Consider the following 24112-nt stretch of genomic DNA (forward strand, 5'->3'; position numbering starts at 1 on the left):
AGGCGCTTGGCAGCATCAAGATATATCAGATTTTTATGATCCGTAAGAACCTGAACGGGAAATTCCGCACCTTCCAAGAAGTGGCGCCAGTGTTCAAATGCGAGTTTAATAGCCAATAATTCCCGATTACCAATATCGTAATTCAGTTCAGTCTCCGAAAATTTTTTTGAAAAAAAGGCACAGGGATGTAATCCATCCCCGTTATCCTGAGACAATACTGCGCCAACCCCCACAGAGGAAGCATCAACCTCAACCAAAAACGGCCTAGTAACATCAGGCTGCATAAGGATGGGAGCAGAGGTGAACCTCTCCTTGAGATACACAAAAGCTTCAATGGCCTCAGAAGACCACTGAACCGCATCAGCACCTTTCCTGGTGAGATCAGTCAGAGGTTTGACAATACTAGAAAAAATTTTTATGAATTTTCTGTAGTAATTGGCGAAACCCAAAAACCTCTGTATCGATTTCAAACCAATAGGCCTAGGCCATTCCTGCACAGCCTGAACCTTAACCGGATCCATCTCAAAACCTTTGCTGGAGATAATGTAGCCCAAAAAACTAATTCTCTGTACAGCGAACTCACATTTCTCCAGCTTAGCAAAAAGCGAATTGTCCATTAATAACTGTAATACCTCACGCACGCTCCGCCAATGAGACTCCAGATCCGGCGAATAAATCAAAATGTCATCCAAATACACAACCACATTTTTGCCGATCAAAGGTCTAAGGATGTCATTAATCAGATTCTGAAAAAATGCAGGAGCATTAGTAAGACCAAAAGGCATAACCAGATTCTCAAAATGACCCACAGGAGTGTTAAAAGCAGTCTTCCATTCGTCACCCTCCTTCATGCGCAACAGATTGTATGCCCCCTTAAGGTCAATTTTAGAGAACCACTTGGCCCCCATTAACTGGTTAAACAGATCAGGAATCAATGGCAGTGGGTAAGGATTGCGTACAGTAATTTTGTTAATCTCACGAAAATCCAGACAAGGACGTAAACCGCCGTCCTTTTTTTTTACAAAAAAAAATCCAACCGCCACAGGAGACTTAGAGGGCCTAATGTGACCGGCGGCCAAACTTGTCTGTATGTATTCCTCCAAAGCCTTCCTCTCAGGAATAGTAAGGTTAAATAAACGACTTTTAGGAAGAGTCGCTCCAGGGACAAATTCAATAGAACAATCATAGTCTCTATGGGGAGGCAAAACCTGCGAATCCTTCTCAGAAAAAACTCTCCAAAAATCCTGAATAGGAACAGGCAATTCTCCCCTATCCAAAGCTGCAATACGCCCGTTACAACACTTGTCATAACATTTATGGCTCCAGGATTTAATTTCACTGGTAGACCAATCCAGTACAGGATTGTGAAATTTTAACCAGGGCAATCCCAATATTACTGGGGAAGGCAAGTTATTCAACACTACCAAATCCAATTTCTCATGGTGAACACCATTAATAGTGAGAGGAAATTCACAGACCTTGAGAGTAATATTCTTCAAAGGGGAACCATCCACAGAAACCACAGCAATGGGGGGTGATAAAGGTTCAGGTTTTAAATTGAGTCTTTCCATGAATCCCCCATCAATTACATTCAAAGTAGACCCGCAATCAACAAACTCCCGAAATTCCATTAATTCTTTCTGAGCAATCGTGGAAGCAGCTAAAAATATACCCTTGGAATTTAAACAGGCAATACGGGCGTGACAGACCATTTTTTTTTCTTTCTTCATACGAAGCTCACAGCCTTTAATCAAATGACCATATTTTCCGCAATAGAAACACAAGCCTTCGGAAAATCGACGGTCTTTTTCTTGAGAGCGAGGTGCCACCGATCCAATCTCCATCGGTTCACCACTGTTAGTACACACATTCTCATAACCAGAAACTGACATAGCAGAGGATTTGCTCTCATTAACCCTTGCACGCAGTCTTCTATCCACCCGTATAGCTAATTGCATAGCCTGTTGCAAATCTTCAGGTGTAGGATAAGCAATTAGCAGGTCTTTAACCCTTTCACTGAGCCCAGCAAGAAATAGACTTTTCAGAGCAGAATCGTTCCACCCTGTTTGAGTAGACCAACGACGGAAATGAGTACAATATTTTTCCACATTACCTGATCCCTGTTTTAAACGTCTCAACTCAGTCTCAGCTGATGCGACACGGTCAGGATCATCATATAATAGTCCCAAAGCAGAAAAAAAACTATCCACTGATCTGAAGCATGTATCACTAGGTTGCAAAGAAAAGGCCCACTCCTGAGGCTCTTTGCGCAAAAGTGACATTATGAACCCTACGCGCTGGGATTCATCCCCAGAGGACTTAGGTCTCAAACGAAAATACAATAAGCAAGCATTTTTAAATGAAAAAAATTCTCGGTGTTCACCAAAATATAAATCCGGCAAACATACCTTAGGCTCCAAGAAATGTGCTCCAGGACAGTTACTCACGTGCTGACGGAGCTCGGCCACCTCCAGAGAGAGTCCCTGCAGGCGATGAACCAAATCCTGAACCGACACCATGATGGAACAGAAAAATCTTTCCTTAGAGAATTTGCTGGCTGGACTTACTGTTATGTTCTGCTACCAGAGCTAAGGAAAGAGAGGAGATCTGTCCCTACGATAGAACTCAGCTTAATCCCTACGATGTAACAGGGGACCTGATCCTGCGATCAGACCTGCTAAAGTCCTAAGCTAGTCTGTACGGAGACCTATAGATGTGGGGAAGGAATCCCTACAAGTACTAAGGACTGGGAGGAATATGGGACACCTCCTAACAGAAATAGTAGCAGACAGACGAACAAACAAAATATATAGAACATAGAGGTCAGTAGACCAAGCAAACTAACAGAGCAAGACACAGAGCACAGGCTAGCTAGAAAGTAGATATACAATGAAGTCCAGCAAAGCCAGAAGGGCGGAGCAGGATTAAATAGGCCAACAAGGTCATGTGACCAGCAAAGGAAAAAAAACCTAAGAGCAAGGTTCTAACAATTTAGATGAGAGCCAGACTTTATCTCCAGGACGAAATTGTGGAGGATCCAGGCGTTTTTTGTCAGCGTGTCTTTTCATCCGTTCGGACGACTGAAGGAGTGCGGATCGGGTACTCTCCCAAATGGAGGAAAATTTGCTAAGGAGAGATTCCGCAGCCGGGTTGTCCACAGAGGTGGAGACAGGAAAAGGAATCCGAGGATGCTGACCGAAGACTACAAAAAACGGGGATTTGGAGGAGGATTCGCTCTCGTGATTGTTATAAGAGAACTCGGCCCATGGTAGGAGATCCACCCAGTCTGAATGATGGGCATTAACGAAGTGCCGGAGGTAACTGGTCAGGTTCTGATTGATCCGCTCCACTTGACCATTGGACTGTGGGTGGTAAGCGGAAGAGAAGGCCAGGGTGACGTCTAGCAGTTTACAAGTGGCTCTCCAGAAGCGTGAGGTGAACTGTACCCCACGATCCGACACGATGTGGAGGGGCAGGCCATGAAGACGAAAGATGTGACGAATAAAGTCTTTAGCTAGCTCGGGTGCAGACGGGAGGCCTGGCAGGGGAACGAAATGAGCCATCTTGGAGAAGCGGTCAGCGACCACCCAAATGACCGTACAACCGGCAGAGACTGGGAGGTCAGTTATAAAGTCCATTGCTATATGCTGCCAGGGGGCAGCAGGTACAGAAAGCGGAAGGAGGCGACCGGCTGGCAGATGTCTCGGAACCTTGTTGCGGGCGCAGGACACACAGGCAGAAACAAAGTCTATTACGTCCTTGTGCAGGGTAGGCCACCAGTAGTGCCGGGTAATAAGCTGGAGGGTCTTTTTCTGACCGGCGTGGCCAGCCAGTTTAGACGAGTGACCCCAGTGAAGGATCTTCTCCCGATCAGGTACTGATACGAACGTCTTTCCGGGAGGGAGACGATTTAGACTCACGGGAGCCACCTGCATTACTCTGGCGGGATCGATGATGTGTTTCGGATCTTCCTCGAGATCAGACACCAGAAAGGATCGAGACAAGGCGTCCGCCTTGACGTTTTTGTCAGCCGGGCGAAAATGAAGAACAAAATCAAAGCGAGCAAAAAACAAGGACCACCGGGCTTGGCGCGGGTTAAGTCTCTGGGCATGCTGGAGGTAAGCCAAGTTCTTGTGGTCAGTGTAAATTATTACCGGGTGAAGAGCCCCCTCGAGCAGGTAACGCCACTCCTCCAATGCCAGTTTGATGGCCAATAACTCTCGGTCTCCTATGGAATAATTGCGCTCTGAGGAGGAGATGAGTTTAGAGAAGAAGCCGCAAGTTACCATCCTCCCGGAAGATGATTTTTGAGTAAATACCGCTCCGGCTCCAGAGGAGGAGGCGTCAACTTCCAGGAAGAACTGCTTGTTGCCGTCCGGGCGATGCAGCACCGGGGCGGAAGAGAAGGCCTGTTTTAAGGAAAGAAAGGCCTCCTCTGCTTCGGGCGGCCACTCTTTGGGATTAGTACCCTTACGGGTGAGCGCGGAAATTGGGGCAGTCCGGGAAGAGAAGTGCGGTATGAAGAGGCGGTAGTAGTTGGCGAAGCCCAGGAACCGCTGAATGGCCTTCAACCCCTCCGGTCGAGGCCATTTCTCGATGGCAGACAGTTTCTCTGGATCCATTCGTAGGCCGGTCTGAGAAATAATGTAGCCCAAAAACGGAAGCGAGGTCTGCTCAAAGAGGCACTTCTCGTATTTAGCGAAGAGGTGATTCTGCCTGAGCCTGAGCAGGACCTGACGAACGTCCCTCCGGTGAGTCTGGAGATCCGGAGAGAAGACCAAGATGTCGTCCAGGTACACCACTACGCAGGAGTAGAGAAGGTCCCGGAAGATGTCATTGACCAACTCTTGAAAGACGGCAGGAGCGTTACAGAGACCAAAGGGCATTACCAGATATTCATAGTGGCCGTCCCGGGTGTTGAATGCCGTCTTCCATTCATCCCCCTGACGGATACGAACCAGGTTGTACGCCCCACGGAGGTCCAGTTTGGTGAAGATTCTAGCCCCCCTCAGACGATCAAATAACTCCGGAATGAGCGGAAGGGGGTACTTATTCTTCACCGTGATCTGGTTAAGGCCTCTATAGTCTATACAGGGACGGAGAGAGCCGTCCTTCTTTTTGACGAAAAAGAAGCCTGCTCCCGCCGGGGAGGTAGATTTCCGGATGAATCCCCTGACCAGATTCTCCTCAATATATTCGGACATCGACCGGGTCTCAGCAGCGGATAATGGATAAATACGCCCACGGGGAGGAGTAGTACCAGGTAACAGGTCGATAGGGCAGTCGTATGGTCTATGAGGGGGTAGTGTATCTGCCTCCTTTTTATTAAAGACATCAGCATAAGACCAATAAGGAATCGGAAGTCCAGGTAGATTAGCTGGGGTAGGAGAAGGATGGACGGGATGGACGGGAACCAGACAGGTCTTATGGCAGTCCTGTCCCCAGCGAAGGACTTCTCCGGTCTGCCAGTCAAGCACGGGTGCATGTCTCTGGAGCCAAGGTAGACCTAGCAAGAGGGCGTGAGAGAGTCCAGGCAGAACATGAAAGGAGATACTCTCAGAATGCAGCATTCCCACCTGCAGAGTAATGGATTCGGTGATGAGTTGGATGGGGCGTGGTAAGAGACCCCCATCCACGGCAGCAACAGACAAGGGTACAGCCAGAGGTTTGGTGGGGATGCGGTATTTCTCTACCAGGGACTGTGAAATAAGATTCCCGGCTGCTCCAGAGTCAAGTTGGGCTAGTTCGAAATAACGGTTCTCCCCGCAGACAATTGAGACTGACAGCAGCAGAGATGGAGAGGATTTATTCTTGTCTAGGTCGACCTCTCTGAGCGAACCTAGACACAGGCGTTTCCCGACCTCTCCGGGCAGGCACGGATCCGGTGCTCCTTACTGCCACAGTAGAAGCAGCTCCCCTCGGCACGGCGTAAGTCCTGACGGGTTTTGACCATCTTGGTCTGGTCGACCTGCATAGGCTCAGGAGAGTGTACCTGGGGAGAGACGGATTTCTGAAAAGTAGGAGCTAGACGTGGAAACCTCCTCTCACGGGTGACCTCTTTGGCACGCTCCTGGAACCGTAGGTCAATCCGGGTGGCAAGAGTTATTAGGTCATCGAGAGTGGTAGGAATGTCCCGACCGGCAAGTTCATCTTTAATACGGCCGGACAGACCCTCCCAGAAGACGGATACCAGAGCGTCGTTATCCCAGGCCAGCTCCGAGGCAAGGGTACGGAACCGTATGGCATATTGGCCCACGGTGAGACTTCCCTGACGGAGGCGTAGCAGTGATGATGCGGATGAGGTCTTCCGTCCGGGTTCGTCGAAGACTTTCCGGAAAGCCATGAGAAAGGCAGGCAAGTCGGACACCAGGGGGTCTCCTCTCTCCCATAGAGGATTTAGCCAGGCCAGGGCCTCCCCGGTGAGATGGGACATGATGAAGGCAATTTTGGCCCGGTCGGAGTTAAACTGGTGGGACAGGAGTTCAAAGTGCAGGGTGCACTGATTTATGAAGCCCCGAGCCTGGGCGGAGTCGCCTCCGAAGCGAGGAGGTGCAGAAAGCCGGGGTCCGGGGTAGGATACCATGGTATTAGTGGACAGCGGAGCTGCCGGATTGCGAGTCATGGCACTGGCGGAGGTTGCTGGCGGGGCAGTCAGAGTGTCCAGGCGAGAATTGACATTCCGCAGGTGACCCAGGATGGATTCCTGTTGGGACCTCTGACGGGACAGTTCATGACACAGGTCCGAGAGCGAGGGAGCTTGGGTGCCACCGGGTTCCATGGCCCGAGCAAACTGTAACGGGTCTGGGAGGCGGAACCTCTGAGCTACTATACAAGGGGGCGGTCCTTGTAAGGGAGCGGGTGGCGACCAGGCAGGCAGTCACAGCAGGTGACCGGGACAGTCTCTAGAAGAACGGGCAGGAGGTCACGGCAAGTGACCGGGGCAGTCTCTGGATTAACGGGCAGATGGGCACGGCAAGTGACCGGGGCAGTCTCTGGGTGAACGGGCAGATGGTCACAGCAAGTGACCGGGGCAGTCTCTGGGTGAACGGGCAGATGGTCACGGCAAGTGACCGGGGCAGTCTCTGGGTAAAGGGTTGGTACGACCTGTGGCGGCTGATGGTAGACGTGAGCTCCCAGGTGAGCAGGCGAGAGTCTCTGGATAAACGGGTGGTCACAGCATGTGACGGCGAAGCCTCCAGGAAGACCAACAGACAGGCGGCAGATGAGCGCTCCCAGGTGAGCGGGCAGAAGTCTCTGGACAGGCGGGTGGTCACAGCACGTGAGGGCAGAGCCTCCAGGTAGGCTAGCAGGCAGGCAGCAGATGAGCGCTCCCAGGTGAGCGGGCAGGAGTCACTGGACAGGCAGGTGGTCACAGCACGTGACGGCAGAGCCTCCAGGTAGGCTAGCAGGCAGGTAGCAGATGTGCGCTCCCAGGTGAGCGGGCAAGCTGGTCCATAGACAGACTGACAAGAGTTGGAAGGCAGACCGTCGGACCTCAGGCAAGCAGGCAGGTAGTTGATGTGCGCTCCCAGGTGAGCGGGCAAGCTGGTCCTTAGACAGACTGACAGGAGTAGTAAGGCAGACCGTCGGACCTCAGGCTAGCAGGCAGGTAGCAGAATATCAGGCAGAAATAAGACAGCAAGCTGGCAGGAATCTAGCAGGTATCTGGCAGGTAACTGGCAACGGGACCTGAGGGCTGAAGCAGAGTAGTGAACAGTGCAACAACATTGCTCGGGCACCTCCATTTTGGAGGAGGTGCCTTATATATGGTGAAGTCCTCCGGCCATTGGCCGGGGACTCCTTAGGACGGCGCGCGCGGCCCCTTTAAGAGGGAGGGAGAGCGCGCGCGCGCGCCCTAAGCACAGTGGCCGGGAAGGAGCGCGCGCTGCCAGCAGAGCGGGAGGAGGACGCCGGGCACGGAGCAGAGAGGTGAGGGGAACAGCGTCCCTGCCTAGCAGAGGGCAGGGACGCCGGCGCTACACAGAGCCAAGCACAGCTTTCTGCTATATCTGACAGTGCCATAGACGGGGCTCTGCAGTGCCTGGGTTACAAAGCCCCGATCTCAGAACTGCAGAGGGTCTCGGTAGTCGGACCACCCATGACCAGTAAAGTCCCTTAAACACGTTAGTCGCTGAACTCGTATATATCGACAGGTTCATCAAACATTATAGTGCGTATCTGGGCTACAGCCGACTGATGGTCAGGGAATGTGTCCATTGGGCATGCCTAATTTCGGACTGCCGATTGCATTGTTCTCCTGGAGATAAGCCGCCGGCAGAGATGTCAGTCGTTGATTTTCTCATAGAGAACACCGGAGCCCTGGGCTGAACGAGCGCTCCCCTTTATGGCTGTTGGCTGAACGATCAGCCAAAGCATTGTTCGGCCGACAGCCATCGAATTTGTATGGCCAGCCTAAGTTATTTCCAACCCTGTTCATGGCCTAATATTTTGGGAATAGCGCTTCAACATGGGTTAGTGATGGTTGGTTCCAAAATATTCTTCTGCTGATTCACAGCTGGGGTCCTCCAGGAATATAGAAGATGTAGGTCATACACGATGTTTGTAATAAAGGTAACAAATCCCAATGACTTTTTTTTGTCTGCTTTTCCAAAATCTAAAAAAAAAATGGAGTTTTAACAAAGACGTCACTTTGTGTCTAGACTGCCGGGCAATGCATGTCTATCTGAAGCTGGAACAAGGTGTTTGAAAATCCAAGATCTAAAAGAGCTGATACAGGAAAAAACATTATTAAACGCAGCCCCTCCAGCCAGCGAGACCTCTGCTCTCTAATGTGCATAATTAGATAAGAGCGCCGCTTTCTGCAGCTTACATGAATCTTTAAAAGTGAGCGAGATACAGGCGAAAATCTCTGAATACATTACAGGAGCATCTTCATTCTGACACCAACTCTAATTCCACCAGAGTTGAAAACTTATTTTCTGTCTTTCTTTTTTTTTATTTTCTCATCTTTTGTATGTGAGTACATAGAGATACAGATTATAAAACATTGATATGAATTGTGCCAAATTACATTGTTAGATTGCGCATCCACTGTATCTATTGGCGAAGGGGAACAAGCCTCTTCCAGGAACCTCCATCTTCACTAGAAGTCCCAGGAGAACAAAGGATTGGTCTTATTGAAATCCAACATGCTTATATTTTTTTCGGAGGACAGTCATAAGGTCCAATCTTACACATTAGGTCATCAGCTGATTTTACTGAAATCGCGAGATTTCCGCTGGGGCTACACGGCGTCCTGTGACATTGAGGTCACGGTGTCACATCCAATGATTTCCTTTAGTGACTTAGCAAGACTGCGACACAGAGTCGTAAATGCTTCCAAATGTGATTTCCTCTCGCTGGTCACATGCGACTGTTACTTGCCTGCATCTTCTCTGCAGTTTTGCAATATTTTCACACGTAAATCCCAATTCTAAAATACTCCCAGAAAATTTGCACAGATGTTGTTGGTCATGCTCGACGTTCTGCAACTGCATCGCCGTGCTGCCCCAGCCTTCGTCAACTTTATTTCCATGTGTACAGCTGTTTAAATGGGTTGTCAGGTCTATAAAACATATTTTCTGATACTTCTTTAGGGTATTCTAAGTTTTCTATATTATATCTAAATATTTCTAGAATTTTACTGAAGTGTGGACTGTGTGTGTTCTCTTTGGAATATGTGTTGTATTATTGTCCTGTTTGTAAAGTGCATGTCTGTTCTATCTTTGTCCCTTTAAATGTCCCTTTAAATGTCCTGCTTCCTTTTAAATTGTTCTTTTTCCCATTGAACGCAGGCACTGGAGAGTGAATTTGTATCATGTCAGCTCCACCAGTGGATAGATCTGATATTTGGCTATAAGCAGCGAGGTCCAGAAGCCGTGCGCGCATTGAATGTCTTTCATTATCTGACGTACGAAGGGTCTGTGAACTTGGACAGTGTCACCGATCCTGTGCTACGGGAGGTATGTATGTGCCATAGTGATGTCTGCCTCATTCAATAGCCAATCTTATCTCTTGCACTGCAGAATTACATCTCCAGCATTAGATGTAGGATGTGGGTAGCAGTCACTAATTATTGTGCCTCATTCCTCTGAATGCAGCTCTTACACCCAATCTTTCCAATATCTCTTTACATTTTGAGGATGACGTCTTCAGGTCGCATTTCTTCATGTATCACAGTATATAGACACTTAGAATAACGCCACAGAAATCTAAGATATGTGACCTCGCCAAACATTGCTGATGTTCAGGCCACCAGTCTAGAAACAACCCAACTCAGCTTTTTAATTGTGTCGGTGGTGTTCTGTTATGTTATAGTTGTGTTTGTGTTATAATTGAAGATGAAGCAATATACTTTTCTTACCTGCCTGACATAGGAATACTTACTAACATTTCAATGCACCAAATCAGGACATTTATGCTCTGCCCTGAGTCCACCCAATAGTAGCCACTTTTTGGCTGGGTTCCCAAAAATCATACCCCTTTTGCAGTTTGGTTCACAGGATTTTCTTGAAAAAAATTGGAATCTTGTATTTATAAACAAGGTACTTTTTTTTTAGTTAGGTTTTTAGTATTTTAAATGGCATTAAACCTTTGTGATGAGCTGATTCACATAGTGCAGAGCCTGAGAGGGCTGTGACACAGGGGGTTTACTACTGGTGTCTCAGGCCTCACCCCAGACATAACACAGTCAGACATATTTCTTGGCAGAAATGTGCCAGAATTTGTGCCAATCAGTGTCTTGCCTTCCTAATTTGTACCAGATTATGCGTTTTAGACACTTATTTTTCTTTGTGTAACAACAAGGAGAAATATAATCTTCAAGCGAATGTGGTTTGCTGTAAAAGGGGCGTTGCTGTAATGTGCAACACTGTGCACCAAAAAAAAAGTGCCAACATTTTGGCACTAAATTAGCCAGTTAAGAGGTAGTGTAAGGCTATGTGCCCACGTTGCGGACCTGAAGCATATTTTTTACGCTTCTCCCTGGCGGGAAAATCGCATGCGGATATTACATGCGGTTTTCCCGCCAGGTAGAAGCGTTTGTGAGGCGTCTTTGCATGCATTTCCGCATGCGGGTTATCAAGCACTTCTCCAAGCATCACTTGGAAAAGTGCTTGACAACTTGTTCAGAATGGTAAAAAATAAAAAAATAAACTTTATACTCACCTTCTGATGCATTCTCTGCCCCGTCCGGAGTCTTGAGCGGCTCACGCTGTTGTGTGCAGGACCTGCGGTGACGTCATTGAGTCATGTGGTGGGTCACATGACTCAATGACGTGGCAGGTCCTTCAGACAACAGCGCGACGGAGGGAAAACATCAGAAGATAAGTATAAACTTTATTTTTTCTTTTTTTTACAGGTTCTTTGGTACCCAGGTCTGGATGAGAGTCTCCTCTCCTCCAGACTTGGGTACCATCCGCACATTGATTCCGCTGCGCTTCCGCAAAATTAATGAACATGCTGCGGATTTTTGACTGCAGCATATATGCTGCGGAAAAATCCGCAGCATGGGCATTGACATTGCGGAATGCCATTGGGGACCATGGGGTGCGGATCTACATGCGTTTTTCAAGCGTTTACGCTGCGGAAATTCCGCAGCATATAGGCTGTGTGCCCACGTAGCGTTTTTCAAGCGTTTTTGATGCGGAATTTCCGCAGCGGAAACGCTTGTAAAACGCTTGGTAACCCGCACCCCATGGTCCCCAATGGGATTCCGCAAGTTCTATGCACATGCTGCGGATTTTTCCGCAGCGTTTATGCTGCGTTCAAAAATCCGCAGCATGTCAATTAATTTTGCGTTTCCGCAAGCAGAATTGCCATAGTCCAATGCATAAAAAACGCAAGGCAATTCCGCATGTGGAAAACGCGTGATAAACGCGCGATAAACGCGTGCGGAATTCCGCATGCGTTTTTCCGGGAGAGGACTTGCATTTATGCAGCAGAAATTTTCTGCTTCATAAATGCAACGTGGGCACATAGCCATATGCTTGAAAAACGCTACGTGGGCACACAGCCTAAGTGTGTAGACTAGATGATCTTAAAATATGAAAGATTTATTGAATTTATACTAAGGTTTGTCCAGTCCAAGAATTAAGGCCCTCACGAATTGGACTAATGTAGGCAGAACCCACCAAGTGTGACCAGTAGCATAAATAATAAACCTAGAAGAATTCGTGGCAATGTGTAAACCTATAAATCCTCTAAAATCACTATTTTGATTCAATTCATTAAAAAGCACCAATATCCATGAGCTAGAGAGTGGTGAATGGATGAATAATCATCTAAACCAGCATATCTCCTCTAAGGAAGATAGATAACACATCATACAAAATGGACTTAAGTTGCCCTGGTGAAATCTATGATGATCCTGCCTAATGCGGAGGTTGGCACCCTGATAACGAATTTTGGGGCCCCCACTCAACGAAGGCTGTCCCTGTCTTTCCCTGTTATGCCCTGTGCGTGAGCTATAGCATGAGCCTGTCATCCTGCAACATGCATCATCATCATTTCTGTGCATAAACTCTTTTTGCTGGCCTCCTGATGAACCTAACAGACGGGGAAACGCGTCGAGGCGACTGTACTACTCAGAGATAAGTGTATCATACTACTCTGCAAATTTCATACTTGTCTGAATTGATTTTTATGCTAGGATTATATATGTATTAGAATAAGCAGTCACCTATTTTCCTGCTATAGCTCAGGGAAAGACAGGGACAGCCTTCGTTGAGAGGGGGCGCCAAAATTGGTTATCAGGGTGCCAACCTCCGCGTTAGGCAGGATCATCATAGATTTTACCAGGGCAAGTTAAGTTCATTTTTTATAATGTGTTATCTATCTTCGTTAGACAAGATATGCTGGTTTAAATGATTATTCATCTATTCACCACTCTCTATCACATGGGTATTGGTGCTTTTTAATGAATTGAATTAAAATAGTGATTTTAGAGGATTTATATGGTTACACAGAACCCACCAAGTGTCTAGTGTGCTTGTGAACCTCCCGACCCCGTCGGGGGATAGGAGAGTCCAGTATGTCTGATTTCAGACTCCCAGTCCTTTTGTTGTCTGCGAGGTAAGCCAGTACCAGAGGAGTCTAGCAGCGTCTTTCTCATAGAAATCACAGGAGCACTTTAGAGATGAGTGGATCTACTCCGATGACGCCACACACATGACATTGCACCAGCTCTGGCTAATCAAAAGCTGCGCCGGGGATGCCGTAAGGTAAGAGATTCTCCGGCTTCTTGTCTAGCCACCAGGTACCATTGACCCGGACGTTGGACCAGAATCCCTGAATCAATCTCTCATCTTTAATCAGCTCCTATGATCACTACTATGCTATGTTGTATATCTCCAGTTCTGAAGATCTAGAGGATATGTACATACATATGCGATGTGTGTGGGGTATTAGCGCTGACGGTTTAGTGTCTTATGTACAAGAAGCATTCAGGGAATGGGTGACGGAAAGCGGTGATCCCTTTTAGCCTAATGCCCGCTTTAAATAAAGCACAAAAACACACAAATCTATTTATGACATTGGGATTTATCTTAACTTATAATATTCTTGCAACTTCCCTTTATTATTTTCTTAGTAGCTGATGCATACATTAGTTTTCTGTCTGAAATATGCACACACCCTGATATGTCAGCACTCTCCCCTTATTTATAATCCTATATTATATAGTGTCCTGCAGTCGCTTTATGAGGAAATGGTGGTTTTGTTGAGTATAGTAGTTGTTGGGGAGCAAGACCATTTCAGGTCCCCAGACAAAATATACGGCTGTGCTACTTTTATATACTTGCAGGTTAATGCGTTAAATATGTAAAGACATATCTGGGTCATCATTAGCAGTAGTGAGTAATTATTAGTATTCAGGTTAATAAAGGCTTTTATCAGGGTCTTTTACTATGTCTATGTATAGGTTGGCCCAGGACTTTTACGGGGTAGCTTTTTTCCCGATAGAATGGAGCGGCAATGTGCATGCTCGGGCCCACACGGATCAGTAAGCGATCACCTATGATGCAGAGTGATGTTTTCACCGGATCACCCCTTTAATAATTGAGCCGTCATAGTTTTAGTTCAGAAGCCCATGTACATTTTCTAGGGTCCAAAATATCCTACAATTCTGAAGAGTTCAGTTCCATAGATACTAAGTTATCACAATGCTCCTGGTCACAGTATAATCCACGGATGGTATTATCTCATTACGCTTCCACTATACCCCATAGTTGTACTTTTGTTTTGCTTTTTCATTTCTTGTAGGGCCAACATTAGGTTATTAGTATTTAGGTCATCACCTGTATAACACACGGCACAGCTACAGCACATTGCAGTCATCCAAGTGTGGATAGTGCTCGATCGCAGACTATGTAAATCTGATGTGAGAAGTCTCAAAGTGCAACAGCTGCTGGATGAGTAGTGCTGAGATGGTGAAGGCGCTGCCGCCATCCTCCATTCCCCATGATATCTGCCATCTGCTGTATGTAAAACATGCTCTAATTTATACATCGCCAGGCTGTGAGCTCTAATGTACTTATTTTTCAATATATGTGCGAATAATTAGACATACATATATTATAAAAAATGATATACTTTCATATCATTATTACGCACATAAAGGACTATGTGGAACTGACCACCATAAATAAAGCTGCCTGCAGACATAATGGCGTTCTGCCTGATAGAAACATTATTAATAGGTAATGTATATCTGCTCTTTGCTTCTGATTATTTAGTTGGAACAGTTCATACTTACATCAATAGGATTAAGCTGTTATCATTAGATTTGGTCAATAATTCCCAAGAATTGGAAATGAAAGAAAATGATACTGTCCATAATCTGGAGTGATGTTCACTTGGTTGGCTATAGAGCGATCCAATGACCATGTAGGTCCTGCGGGAATAAGTTCTCGCTCACCCGTAGAGATCTGGAGTCATAATGAAGCCTCACTGGTATTTCTTATAGAATAGAGCTCACCGTCGCGGTAGACCATGTACAGTAGTTGTGCTGTGTATGGGGGCATTAAGAGTCCCCCTTTTTATATGCCATTTCTCTATTTAGGTGCCTATAGCTATCTTATACAGTATGTATGGTCTTCTTGACTCTTTCAAGTTCAGAGCTAGTTCAGAGAAGAGCTACTAGGATGCTGAGCGGACTGTAAACTATGTCCTACGAGTGACGGTTAAAGGATCTGGGAATGCTTAGCTTGCAAAAAAGAAGTCTAAGAGGAGACTTAATAGCTGTCTACAAATATCTGAAGGGATGTCACACCGTAGAGGGACCATCCTTATTCTCATTTGCACATGGAAACACGAGAAGCAATGGGATGAAACTGAAAGGGAGAAGATACAGATTAGATATTGGATACATTTTTTTGACAGTGAGGGTGATCAGTGAGTGGAACACGCGGCCACGAGAGGTGGGGAGTTCTCCTTCAATGAAAACCTTCACACAGACGCTGGACAGACACACAGGCGAGCATTTCTGTGACCAGATGGTTCAGGACCACAGAATGGCATAGTGGCCCTTGGCCGTAGCTTGTTCACCTCTGCCTTAGTGTAACCAGTAATGGAAACCATTATTTCTCATTTTATAGAGTTTCTTTGGGATAGATATCATTTTTCTTAGTATTCCCATTCCACACATCATCTATAGACCTACCTTATAGTTTATGGACTAGAAAACATTTTTGCAATTGGGTTTCATTAAAGCTTTTGCCTTCTATAGTGTTGCACTTTATATTGTTGGCTACAGAATGAGATAACTGAGAATTTGTCATTCAACTTGTTCCGACAGGAGAGTTTATAATGCTTATCTTTCTACTTCTGAGCTCTTCTTAGCTGATTTGCGACCACAAAATTCATCTCCGCTTTCTTGTGGTCATAAATCAGCTGAGAGAGGTTTAGAAGAAGGAAATAATACTTATGCTAATAATACTTATAAATTCTCCTGTTACATCATGCTCACTGATGGATTCTCAGTTAACCCATTCTGCAATAGAAAATACTACCCAGAGGCTTTATAAAACTCAACTATTTTTAGTCAAAAATACATGCAAATATAATAAATGCCCCCAAAGGTGTCCATACTCAACAGTACATCCGTAGAAATACTCCCATTAATCTATATAGCCATGGAAATCTTGGAGAGACTGTGTTGGTATTAATGTCTAGCTCCATTCAAGTCAATGAGGCTGAGCTGCAAATCTTGCCAAAGCCCATCGACAAGAGAGAGAATGTTTCTGAGAAAAACACGAAAAATATATTTTCATCCAAAGCAATGTAAACTTATTACCATTTAAGTAAAAACATATGGATTAAGATTGATTGTTTTTACTTAAAATTTCTGTATATTTGGCTAAAAAGCCTTTGCTCCATTGGGCTTTTGTTAAGAGTGTTGAAAGAATTGGCTTCTTCAATATCTATATTTCCCAGGCAGCACATAGCAAGCTACAGAATGAGTTACCAATGAGTCCACCAATAAGCTCCTCTGACAGTCGTGTCTGTAAATCTCATCTCTCTTCTCCTGAATGATCTTCCAAGCTGATTTATGACCAAATCAAAGTTCAACTTTTAACTTATAATGAATCTGCTTAGAAAATAGTTCAGACGAAGAAGGAAAAAAAATTCCTTTTAGCAAAAAATACATACATTCAAAGTGGTATTGCCATCTCATATATTTATGGAAGCAAATCCCACCAACGGGTGCCGCATCTTTCTCAAGAGTGAGACCCTGACGTGCGTCACTGTCAGTGAAGAGGTGATCAAAATTCACATTTATTTGTATGGGATTTCTGACAACCTCTCTAATTGCAGCAGTGGGTGATAGGACCCATGTTCTTCAGATAATGCAGGTCTCATTGGTGGGATCTGCATCTACAATATATTTATGGCTTATCCAATGGATATACCATAGACGTACAAGATGGGAATGCCCCTTTTTAGTAAATACCATATAATATGTGGACCATAGGTAAAAGTTACTAAGTTCTCATGAAATTACAAATCCTTGTGACTAGAGATGGTGCAAATCGAGACATTCCACCTTAGTCCCCTGTCAGAGGATTCTCACTTGTGCAAATTAAACCCTCTGCTTTACACTGATGAGGAGCAAACGCCCCGAAACACGTTTCTGTAAATGGAATGTCTGCTCTGCTCTTTTTATCCTAATCTGACAAGGCTCGTTAAAAGGTCATTATTGACTTTTAGGATTGCTCCTCCTAATAGGTGGAACTAGAGATCTAGTCCTCTTCCTCTTTGAAGAGGATATTTGCATATTGGACCCCAGTCCAGCTGCCAGGTCAGTAATCTGTGGCCATTGGATGGGAACCCTGAGAACCACCATGTATTACCGGAGTGCATCCACAGCTCGTCTTTTGATTAGTCAGCCTGGCGCTATGTCATCGTTGCAGTGTGACGCGCGTGAGATGCTTCGCCACACTGGCTAACTAAAAGAAGATTTGCGGATGCCATCAGTTCTCAGGGCTCGTGTCCAGCGGCTGCAGATTACTGACCGGGTCCTGCGCATCCATATACATGTGAGTTTCCCCTGTATACAATTTGTCCATTTTGTCCCACATTATCCCTTGCAGGCTACTGTGGATTTCTTTCATTTGGTCTGAAGTTTAGTCCTTCTCCTGCCATTGTAGCGCGGCTGTGCAGGTGTGTAGACAGCCTTATGTGTAATGAAACCTACACTACAACCAGCGCACAAATGTGAAGAGACGCTGGAGGGTATTGATTCATTCTTGGTTGACAGGTGAAATCATGGCTGCACGACTAAGCACGGCAATTATAGTATTAAAATATCAGAAGGTCAGAGGAACAGATAATATTCTTCCCTGTGTCAGATTAAAAATTGACACTCTTTGACAGCACGGGGTCCCTGGCTGAGAAAATTATGACAGCTTAACTCATATTGCAGTTGTAAAGCTGTGATTTATAATGAACTTTACAATGACTGTCTTCTCCTGTGGTGAAACATGACAGAACACTCGGGATACGAAGCCCGTATCTCTTTCTAATATGTAAACATCAATTATATGGAGTATTAGGTATTATTTGGAATTGTCTTTACTACAATGGGGACATCCTAATCCTGTCACATGTCCTGTGGGCAGATCTATTGTGTCATTGTATAGAATGCTGTTCCAGCCCATTAGACCGCACTCTCCACGTCTCTGTTGACTGGAGGAACTGGTTTAATGGTGTACTCATAAAAGCGCGGGTACGTACGTCTGAGATCCGCGTACATACATTACATTATACAATAGTCTCCTCAGGAGCAGTTATTGTTCCTAATTGTAAATGTCCTAAGATTACCAAAATTGGGATCAGGTAAGTAATGCTTTGTGTGTAACCAATTACTATGTATTAAATGTGATCTGTCTAATTCACTACTGCAATGCAATATGCAAACACATTCCTTGACAGGCTGCAATTCACATAGTAACCACTAGGTGGCCACACAGATACTCATATCATAAACCTCTCCCGGCAGAGTGTCACAAAATCATGTTTATTCTTTGCAAAGCTCGGTTATATCGTGCCGTTCATTTCAATGTATCGAGCCAAAAGCTAAGGTAAGGAAGGACCGAATAAACCCGTTTATTTAAGTAAGTAGGCTTGTATTGTAATTCCCTGCACAGCGGGCAGACAGGAGCGCTGATATACTGAAAAAGAGCTGTGACAAGACGAAATCGTTACTAGTGTGACCCCCCACTGATCAGTAAGTGATGGCATATGCCAGCAATATGCTATGCCTTCTTACAGTGAGAAAACTCCTATAAGAGCATTTAGATCATGTAATGCTGCTATATGAATGCTATAAGTAACTGCTGGGGACAAGGGATTTCTGGCACTTTTCTTGATACTCTGCTGGAGATCTATGGAAGCAGCTGTGTAATCTTTAAAGATGACCTATTGCATCTGAGAAAAACACAAAAAATTACATTAAATGAAGTGATAAGAATCTTCTCATATACTTCTCATTAGTAAGTGATATAATTTCCCTCAGTGTAAGGTCACGGCCCCACTATCAGTATTTGATCAGTATTCAGTCAGTATTTTTTCTCAGGAGTTGGAGCCAAAACCAGGTGAGGAACAATCAGAGAAAAGGTATAATAGAAACAAGTCACCAATTCTGCATTTATCACCCACTCCTGGTTTTGTCTCCCACTCCTGAGAAAAAATACTGACCAAATACTGATAGTGGGGCCGTGGCCTTGCGGTGGTGCAGGTTTCACGTTCATTTTAGAAGCGTTCATGCAAAATCTTCTCTGAGAGGAACAGACTGTGACGAGGTGAGCTGATTTTATACTTCGGATTTGTAAATAGAGCCTTGTGCTTGTCGACTGGTCCAATGAATTTCATTGGAGAATCAATTTAACAGTATTTTCCCCATGAATTCACCAAAACTAAAGTGCAAACGTTGTCAGTTAATTCACCAATGCATCCTAATGTGCCGTAAACCACCAAACTAGGCAAAGCTTTTCCTCACCTCCCCAAGCAGAAGCCTGTACTTAACGTCATGCTGAATATTGTTATATATTACCCATATAATAGAATGTATCGGAGTAGTATGCGGCCCAGACAAAGGCGTACAGTTGCTTTCATTGATAAATACTTCACTATGTCCGGCATGAAGACTGCAGCAAAGATATCACCTGTGTTTACATGTTGCACATAATTTTCTCCCACATATTGGCATCATCCACTTCCAGGAAGTCTCACAGAGCTGTGAATATTGTGGAGAACTTGACTTCAGCCTTCCTTGTGGGACAGGGAGGACATTTTATTTTTTATTTTTCCCAAGTATATATTTAAGAAAGGGTTTGATTTTGGACTCCATTTACCTGGTGAAGTTTTCTACAATTTGATAGGTGCTATTTAATGGGGTGATCTTCCTCAAGAGAGCCTACTCTGTTAGAAAATGGAGCACATGAGAAAGTATTAAGTTCTGCGGCAACTATACAGTTGACAGAGCTGTGCAGCTTCGCAATTGAGCACTTCTGGCAGCACCAGAAACAGCTGATCAGCAGGGGGAGCCAGATGTCGCAATCTCCATGATTTTCAGAGAAATTATACCTGGCGGCAATCATTCAGCCAGCCTCTGCGTCATGCTTCCTGCTGTTTGGGCAGCATGAATCAGGTGATAGGTTCCCTTTGACCATCAAACTGTCAGCTCAGTTTTGGATGCATTTCGGACACACCACAACATCTGATCCAACCTAAAAGCCACGTCTTCACAAGCCAAGCAGTGTATGGCAGTCTCCTGAGCAGGACTGGTCCGTGTCCTCTGGAAGTGATCCGTGAAGATCCATTACTGAACATCAGTTTTGTAAATCTAAAGTGCCCGAGATAAAATAAAAAAAAAATCCTCTCCTATCAGACCGGTGCTGCTCCAGTGATGTCGGTGCTGTTGCCGCAGATTGGCTGCAGCGGTCACCTGACTTAACAATACCACTGGGAGACACAGCGCCGATACCATCAGATCGGCGCCAGTCAGTGAGGTAAATGTTCAGGGTTTTTTTTTCTTTTTATCTAGGGCATTTTTGCTTTTAAGAAGGAGCTGTCCAGTAGAGGACACCCTTTTTAAAACTCAATAACTGCAAACAGAAATTTTGAAAACCATGAGAAATTTGAGTAGGAAGTTATCAACGTTTATAAGCTGAAATCTTAGCATCGGTTTCAGAAACTTTGTTTCCAGTGGTTTAAAAAAAAAAAAAAACATTGTGTAGTTCTGTGGTTACAGGCAGCACTTTCCTGTTAGGTTTCTCTTTTTCAATGTGAACAATAAAATAACGTGGTTGCATGTGATAGCATGACACAGTCAGGATTTTGGGATTTTTAAGATATCATTAGATTTTTAATGGATTTGTCTGCACTTTTCTTTTCATAAGCGTGCAGCTTGTTGGGACCGGGTGTTCCTGCTTGATTGACAGTTTGGACCAGTGACATTATTGTGCCACCGACCCAAACTGTAGCCTCATGATGCTGTATGAGGCGGCTTGCCCCTGCAACATTGGAGGAGCACAGCGGAGCTGCAACTGGCCAGGATCCATAGCGAACACTGCCCTTCAGCCATACCGGACAGCCTCGGCGCAGTGCTTGCCATACCGGACAGCCTCAGCGCAGTACTTACCACACCGGACAGCCGCAGCGCAGTGCTTACCACACCGGACAGCCTCAGCGCAGTACGTACCATACTGGACAGCCTCAGCGCAGTGCTAACCATACCGGACAGCCTCAGCGCAGTACGTACCATACCGGACAGCCTCAGCGCAGTGCTTAACACACCGGACAGCCTCAGCGCAGTACGTACCATACCGGACAGCCTCAGCGCAGTACTTACCATACCGAACAGCCGCAGCGCAGTGCTTACCACACCGGACAGCCTCAGCGCAGTACGTACCATACCGGACAGCCTCAGCGCAGTGCTTACCATACCGGACAGCCGCAGCGCAGTGCTTACCATACCGGACAGCCGCAGCGCAGTGCTTACCATACCGGACAGCCTCGGCGCAGTGCTTACCATACCGGACAGCCTCGGCGCAGTGCTTACCATACCGGACAGCCTCGGCGCAGTACGTACCATACCGGACAGCCTCAGCGCAGTACTTACCATACCGAACAGCCGCAGCGCAGTGCTTACCACACCGGACAGCCTCAGCGCAGTACGTACCATACCGGACAGCCTCAGCGCAGTACTTACCATACCGAACAGCCGCAGCGCAGTGCTTACCACACCGGACAGCCTCAGCGCAGTACGTACCATACCGGACAGCCTCAGCGCAGTGCTTACCATACCGGACAGCCGCAGCGCAGTGCTTACCATACCGGACAGCCGCAGCGCAGTGCTTACCATACCGGACAGCCTCGGCGCAGTGCTTACCATACCGGACAGCCTCGGCGCAGTGCTTACCATACCGGACAGCCTCGGCGCAGTGCTTACCATACCGGACAGCCTTGGCGCAGTGCTTACCATACCGGACAGCCTTGGCGCAGTGCTTACCACACCGGACAGCCTCAGCGCAGTACGTACCACACCGGACAGCCTAAGTGCAGCGCTTACCACATTATGCAGAGCAGTCTAAGGACACGCCCCCAGGGAATTCTGTGAGTCACACCCCCTTAGTTAAGACCACCAAAATTGGCATAAAATAAAAAGGCCCATATTTCTGGAACAGTATGCCGGTTTAAAAAAAAAAAAAAAAAACTGCATGTTCAGTGGACCAGCGGGAACAAAATAAGAGCAAGACCTGATGACCGGTCCTCCTTAACCAGTGCTGCCCAGGCAGTATGCTGTAAATAATAAAAAGAAATGCAATTATAATTAGAAAAGTGCAGAATTGTTATCAAAGGTAAATTTGTAAGTTGCTTATATTTGCAAGCACTTTCTATTTCTACTCCTAACCCTTTACATACTGCAACAAGCTATGCACTATTATGCTGTATTATCACATCGGATGGCTTTGTCTTTTATGATGTGTTTTTGCTTTTACGCAGTGCTACATTCATTTAACTGTTTTACTTTTCTCCTTCATCAAGATTCCCGAAGCGTACTTTATAAGAGACCCCCAGACTTTTCTCCTTACTGGGGATTTTGTGCAGGTATCTGTGCGCTGTTAGTGGCGTGGGCACATGTTATTAACATGTTCACGTGTGTTGTGTGCGAGGCGGAGACGTCTCTCCGGTCTTTAGCTGCATGTCACCACAGGTTAACATTCAAAGATAACCCAGATCCGATCATAAAATGGTTATTTGGTTAAGTGAAGCATGCTCGAGAGAAAGCAAAGCTTGTCTACAAAAATACTAACACTTGGATGAGTCTGCAGCCCGGGAGAAAAGCACCGGTGAATTTTCTGGACTTCTTTCATGGCTGACTTGGGATGTGCTTGCATTGTCAAATAGTGTGTTGACCTATCTCTTTGATGCATATTGATTATGACAATCACTCCTCTCTCCCTGCAGGCCATGGAGGCACAGATACAGAATTTTGGACAGACGCCATCTCAGTTGCTTATTGAGCCACATCCGCCTCGGAGCTCAGCCATGCACCTGGTGAGATATAACGGCTTGTAGGGATTTTTTTTTTTGTTTTCCTTAGTATTTCAGAATATGAGTGTACATATAAGGAGAGCAAGTATATGTATGCACATATAATCCAAACTCATTTTATCCCTCCATCATTGATCTTTTTTAATATTGTTATATGCACCACTTTAAGGGGATTTTACGGATTCAACAAATTAAATATTATTATTTGTTTGACGAAAATTTGGATCACTTTTTTATAAGCTCTGTATCAATTGTGCTCGGCTTTGAAGTCATTCATTGGGAACCTTGATTGCTCACCTTCCTTGGACTGAAATAAGTTGTGTTCATTTATATGACAATAAATGCCTGCAGGCAGAGATGTTGAAAATAGTAAGAAAATGATACTGAAAGTATATCAGACAATTTATTTTAGAAAGCATATTGTATATTTGGTGAAACTAAAAATACCCCTTTAAACCCAGATTTAGAAACATCCTGGCTGTTAATCTTGCCTATAGAGAAAACATTAAAGGAGTTGTCCAGGCTTGGGGCTCAAGTCTGCAGTCACTCTATGTGACTGCAGACTTGTGAATACACACAGTTAGCGCTGTCAAGATTCTCGAGTTCCAGGAGTGGGTGGTCGTGTGATTTGCATTCTTCCAGCCACCTTTCGACTAGACGTGTCCGGCCTCGCTCAGTTCATTTGTATTGAGTGAGGTCGCACATGTCTAGTTGGCACATGACCGCAGATATGCAAATCACAGACTTGTGGTCACGCGCCCGCCCCATGCTGTCATCTGAGAATCCTGACAGCGCGCACATTGTGCACTGTGAGGATTCAAGAGTCTGCAGTCACATAGAATGACGGTGGATTTGAACCCCAAGCCTGGAAAACCCCTTTAACACAACAAGCTTATATTGGTGATTTAATGCGTTTCAATGACGTTAAAGGGTTATTCCCATCTCAGACATTTATGGTATGTTTGGTTATTTTCAGGACTCCCAGTAGAAGTGAACAGAGGGAGACACCCAATGCATAGACACCCCTCCATTCACATAAATCACACAACTGGCCTTT

At 45.6% G+C, this 24112-nt stretch overlaps 1 protein-coding gene across 6 annotated transcripts in view; it reads left to right on the forward strand.

Moving 5' to 3' along the window:
• Nucleotides 1-24112, forward strand: part of NBEA (neurobeachin) — a 786732-nt gene that overhangs the window by 710244 nt on the left and 52376 nt on the right. For 4 of the 6 annotated variants that reach the window (XM_073662535.1, XM_073662538.1, XM_073662536.1 and 1 more), the window contains 3 exons: nucleotides 9795-9962; nucleotides 22546-22608; nucleotides 22969-23058. In XM_073662535.1, coding sequence (XP_073518636.1) covers nucleotides 9795-9962; nucleotides 22546-22608; nucleotides 22969-23058 — 321 coding nt within the window. The remainder of the gene's footprint in view (nucleotides 1-9794; nucleotides 9963-22545; nucleotides 22609-22968; nucleotides 23059-24112) is intronic. The other 2 variants (XM_073662540.1, XM_073662541.1) reach the window with 1 other exon arrangement.

The sequence above is a fragment of the Phyllobates terribilis genome, unplaced genomic scaffold (genome assembly GCF_046119375.1).
Source record: "Phyllobates terribilis strain yellow unplaced genomic scaffold, ASM4611937v1 Scaffold_2__4_contigs__length_985480577, whole genome shotgun sequence".
Lineage (NCBI taxonomy): Eukaryota > Metazoa > Chordata > Amphibia > Anura > Dendrobatidae > Phyllobates > Phyllobates terribilis.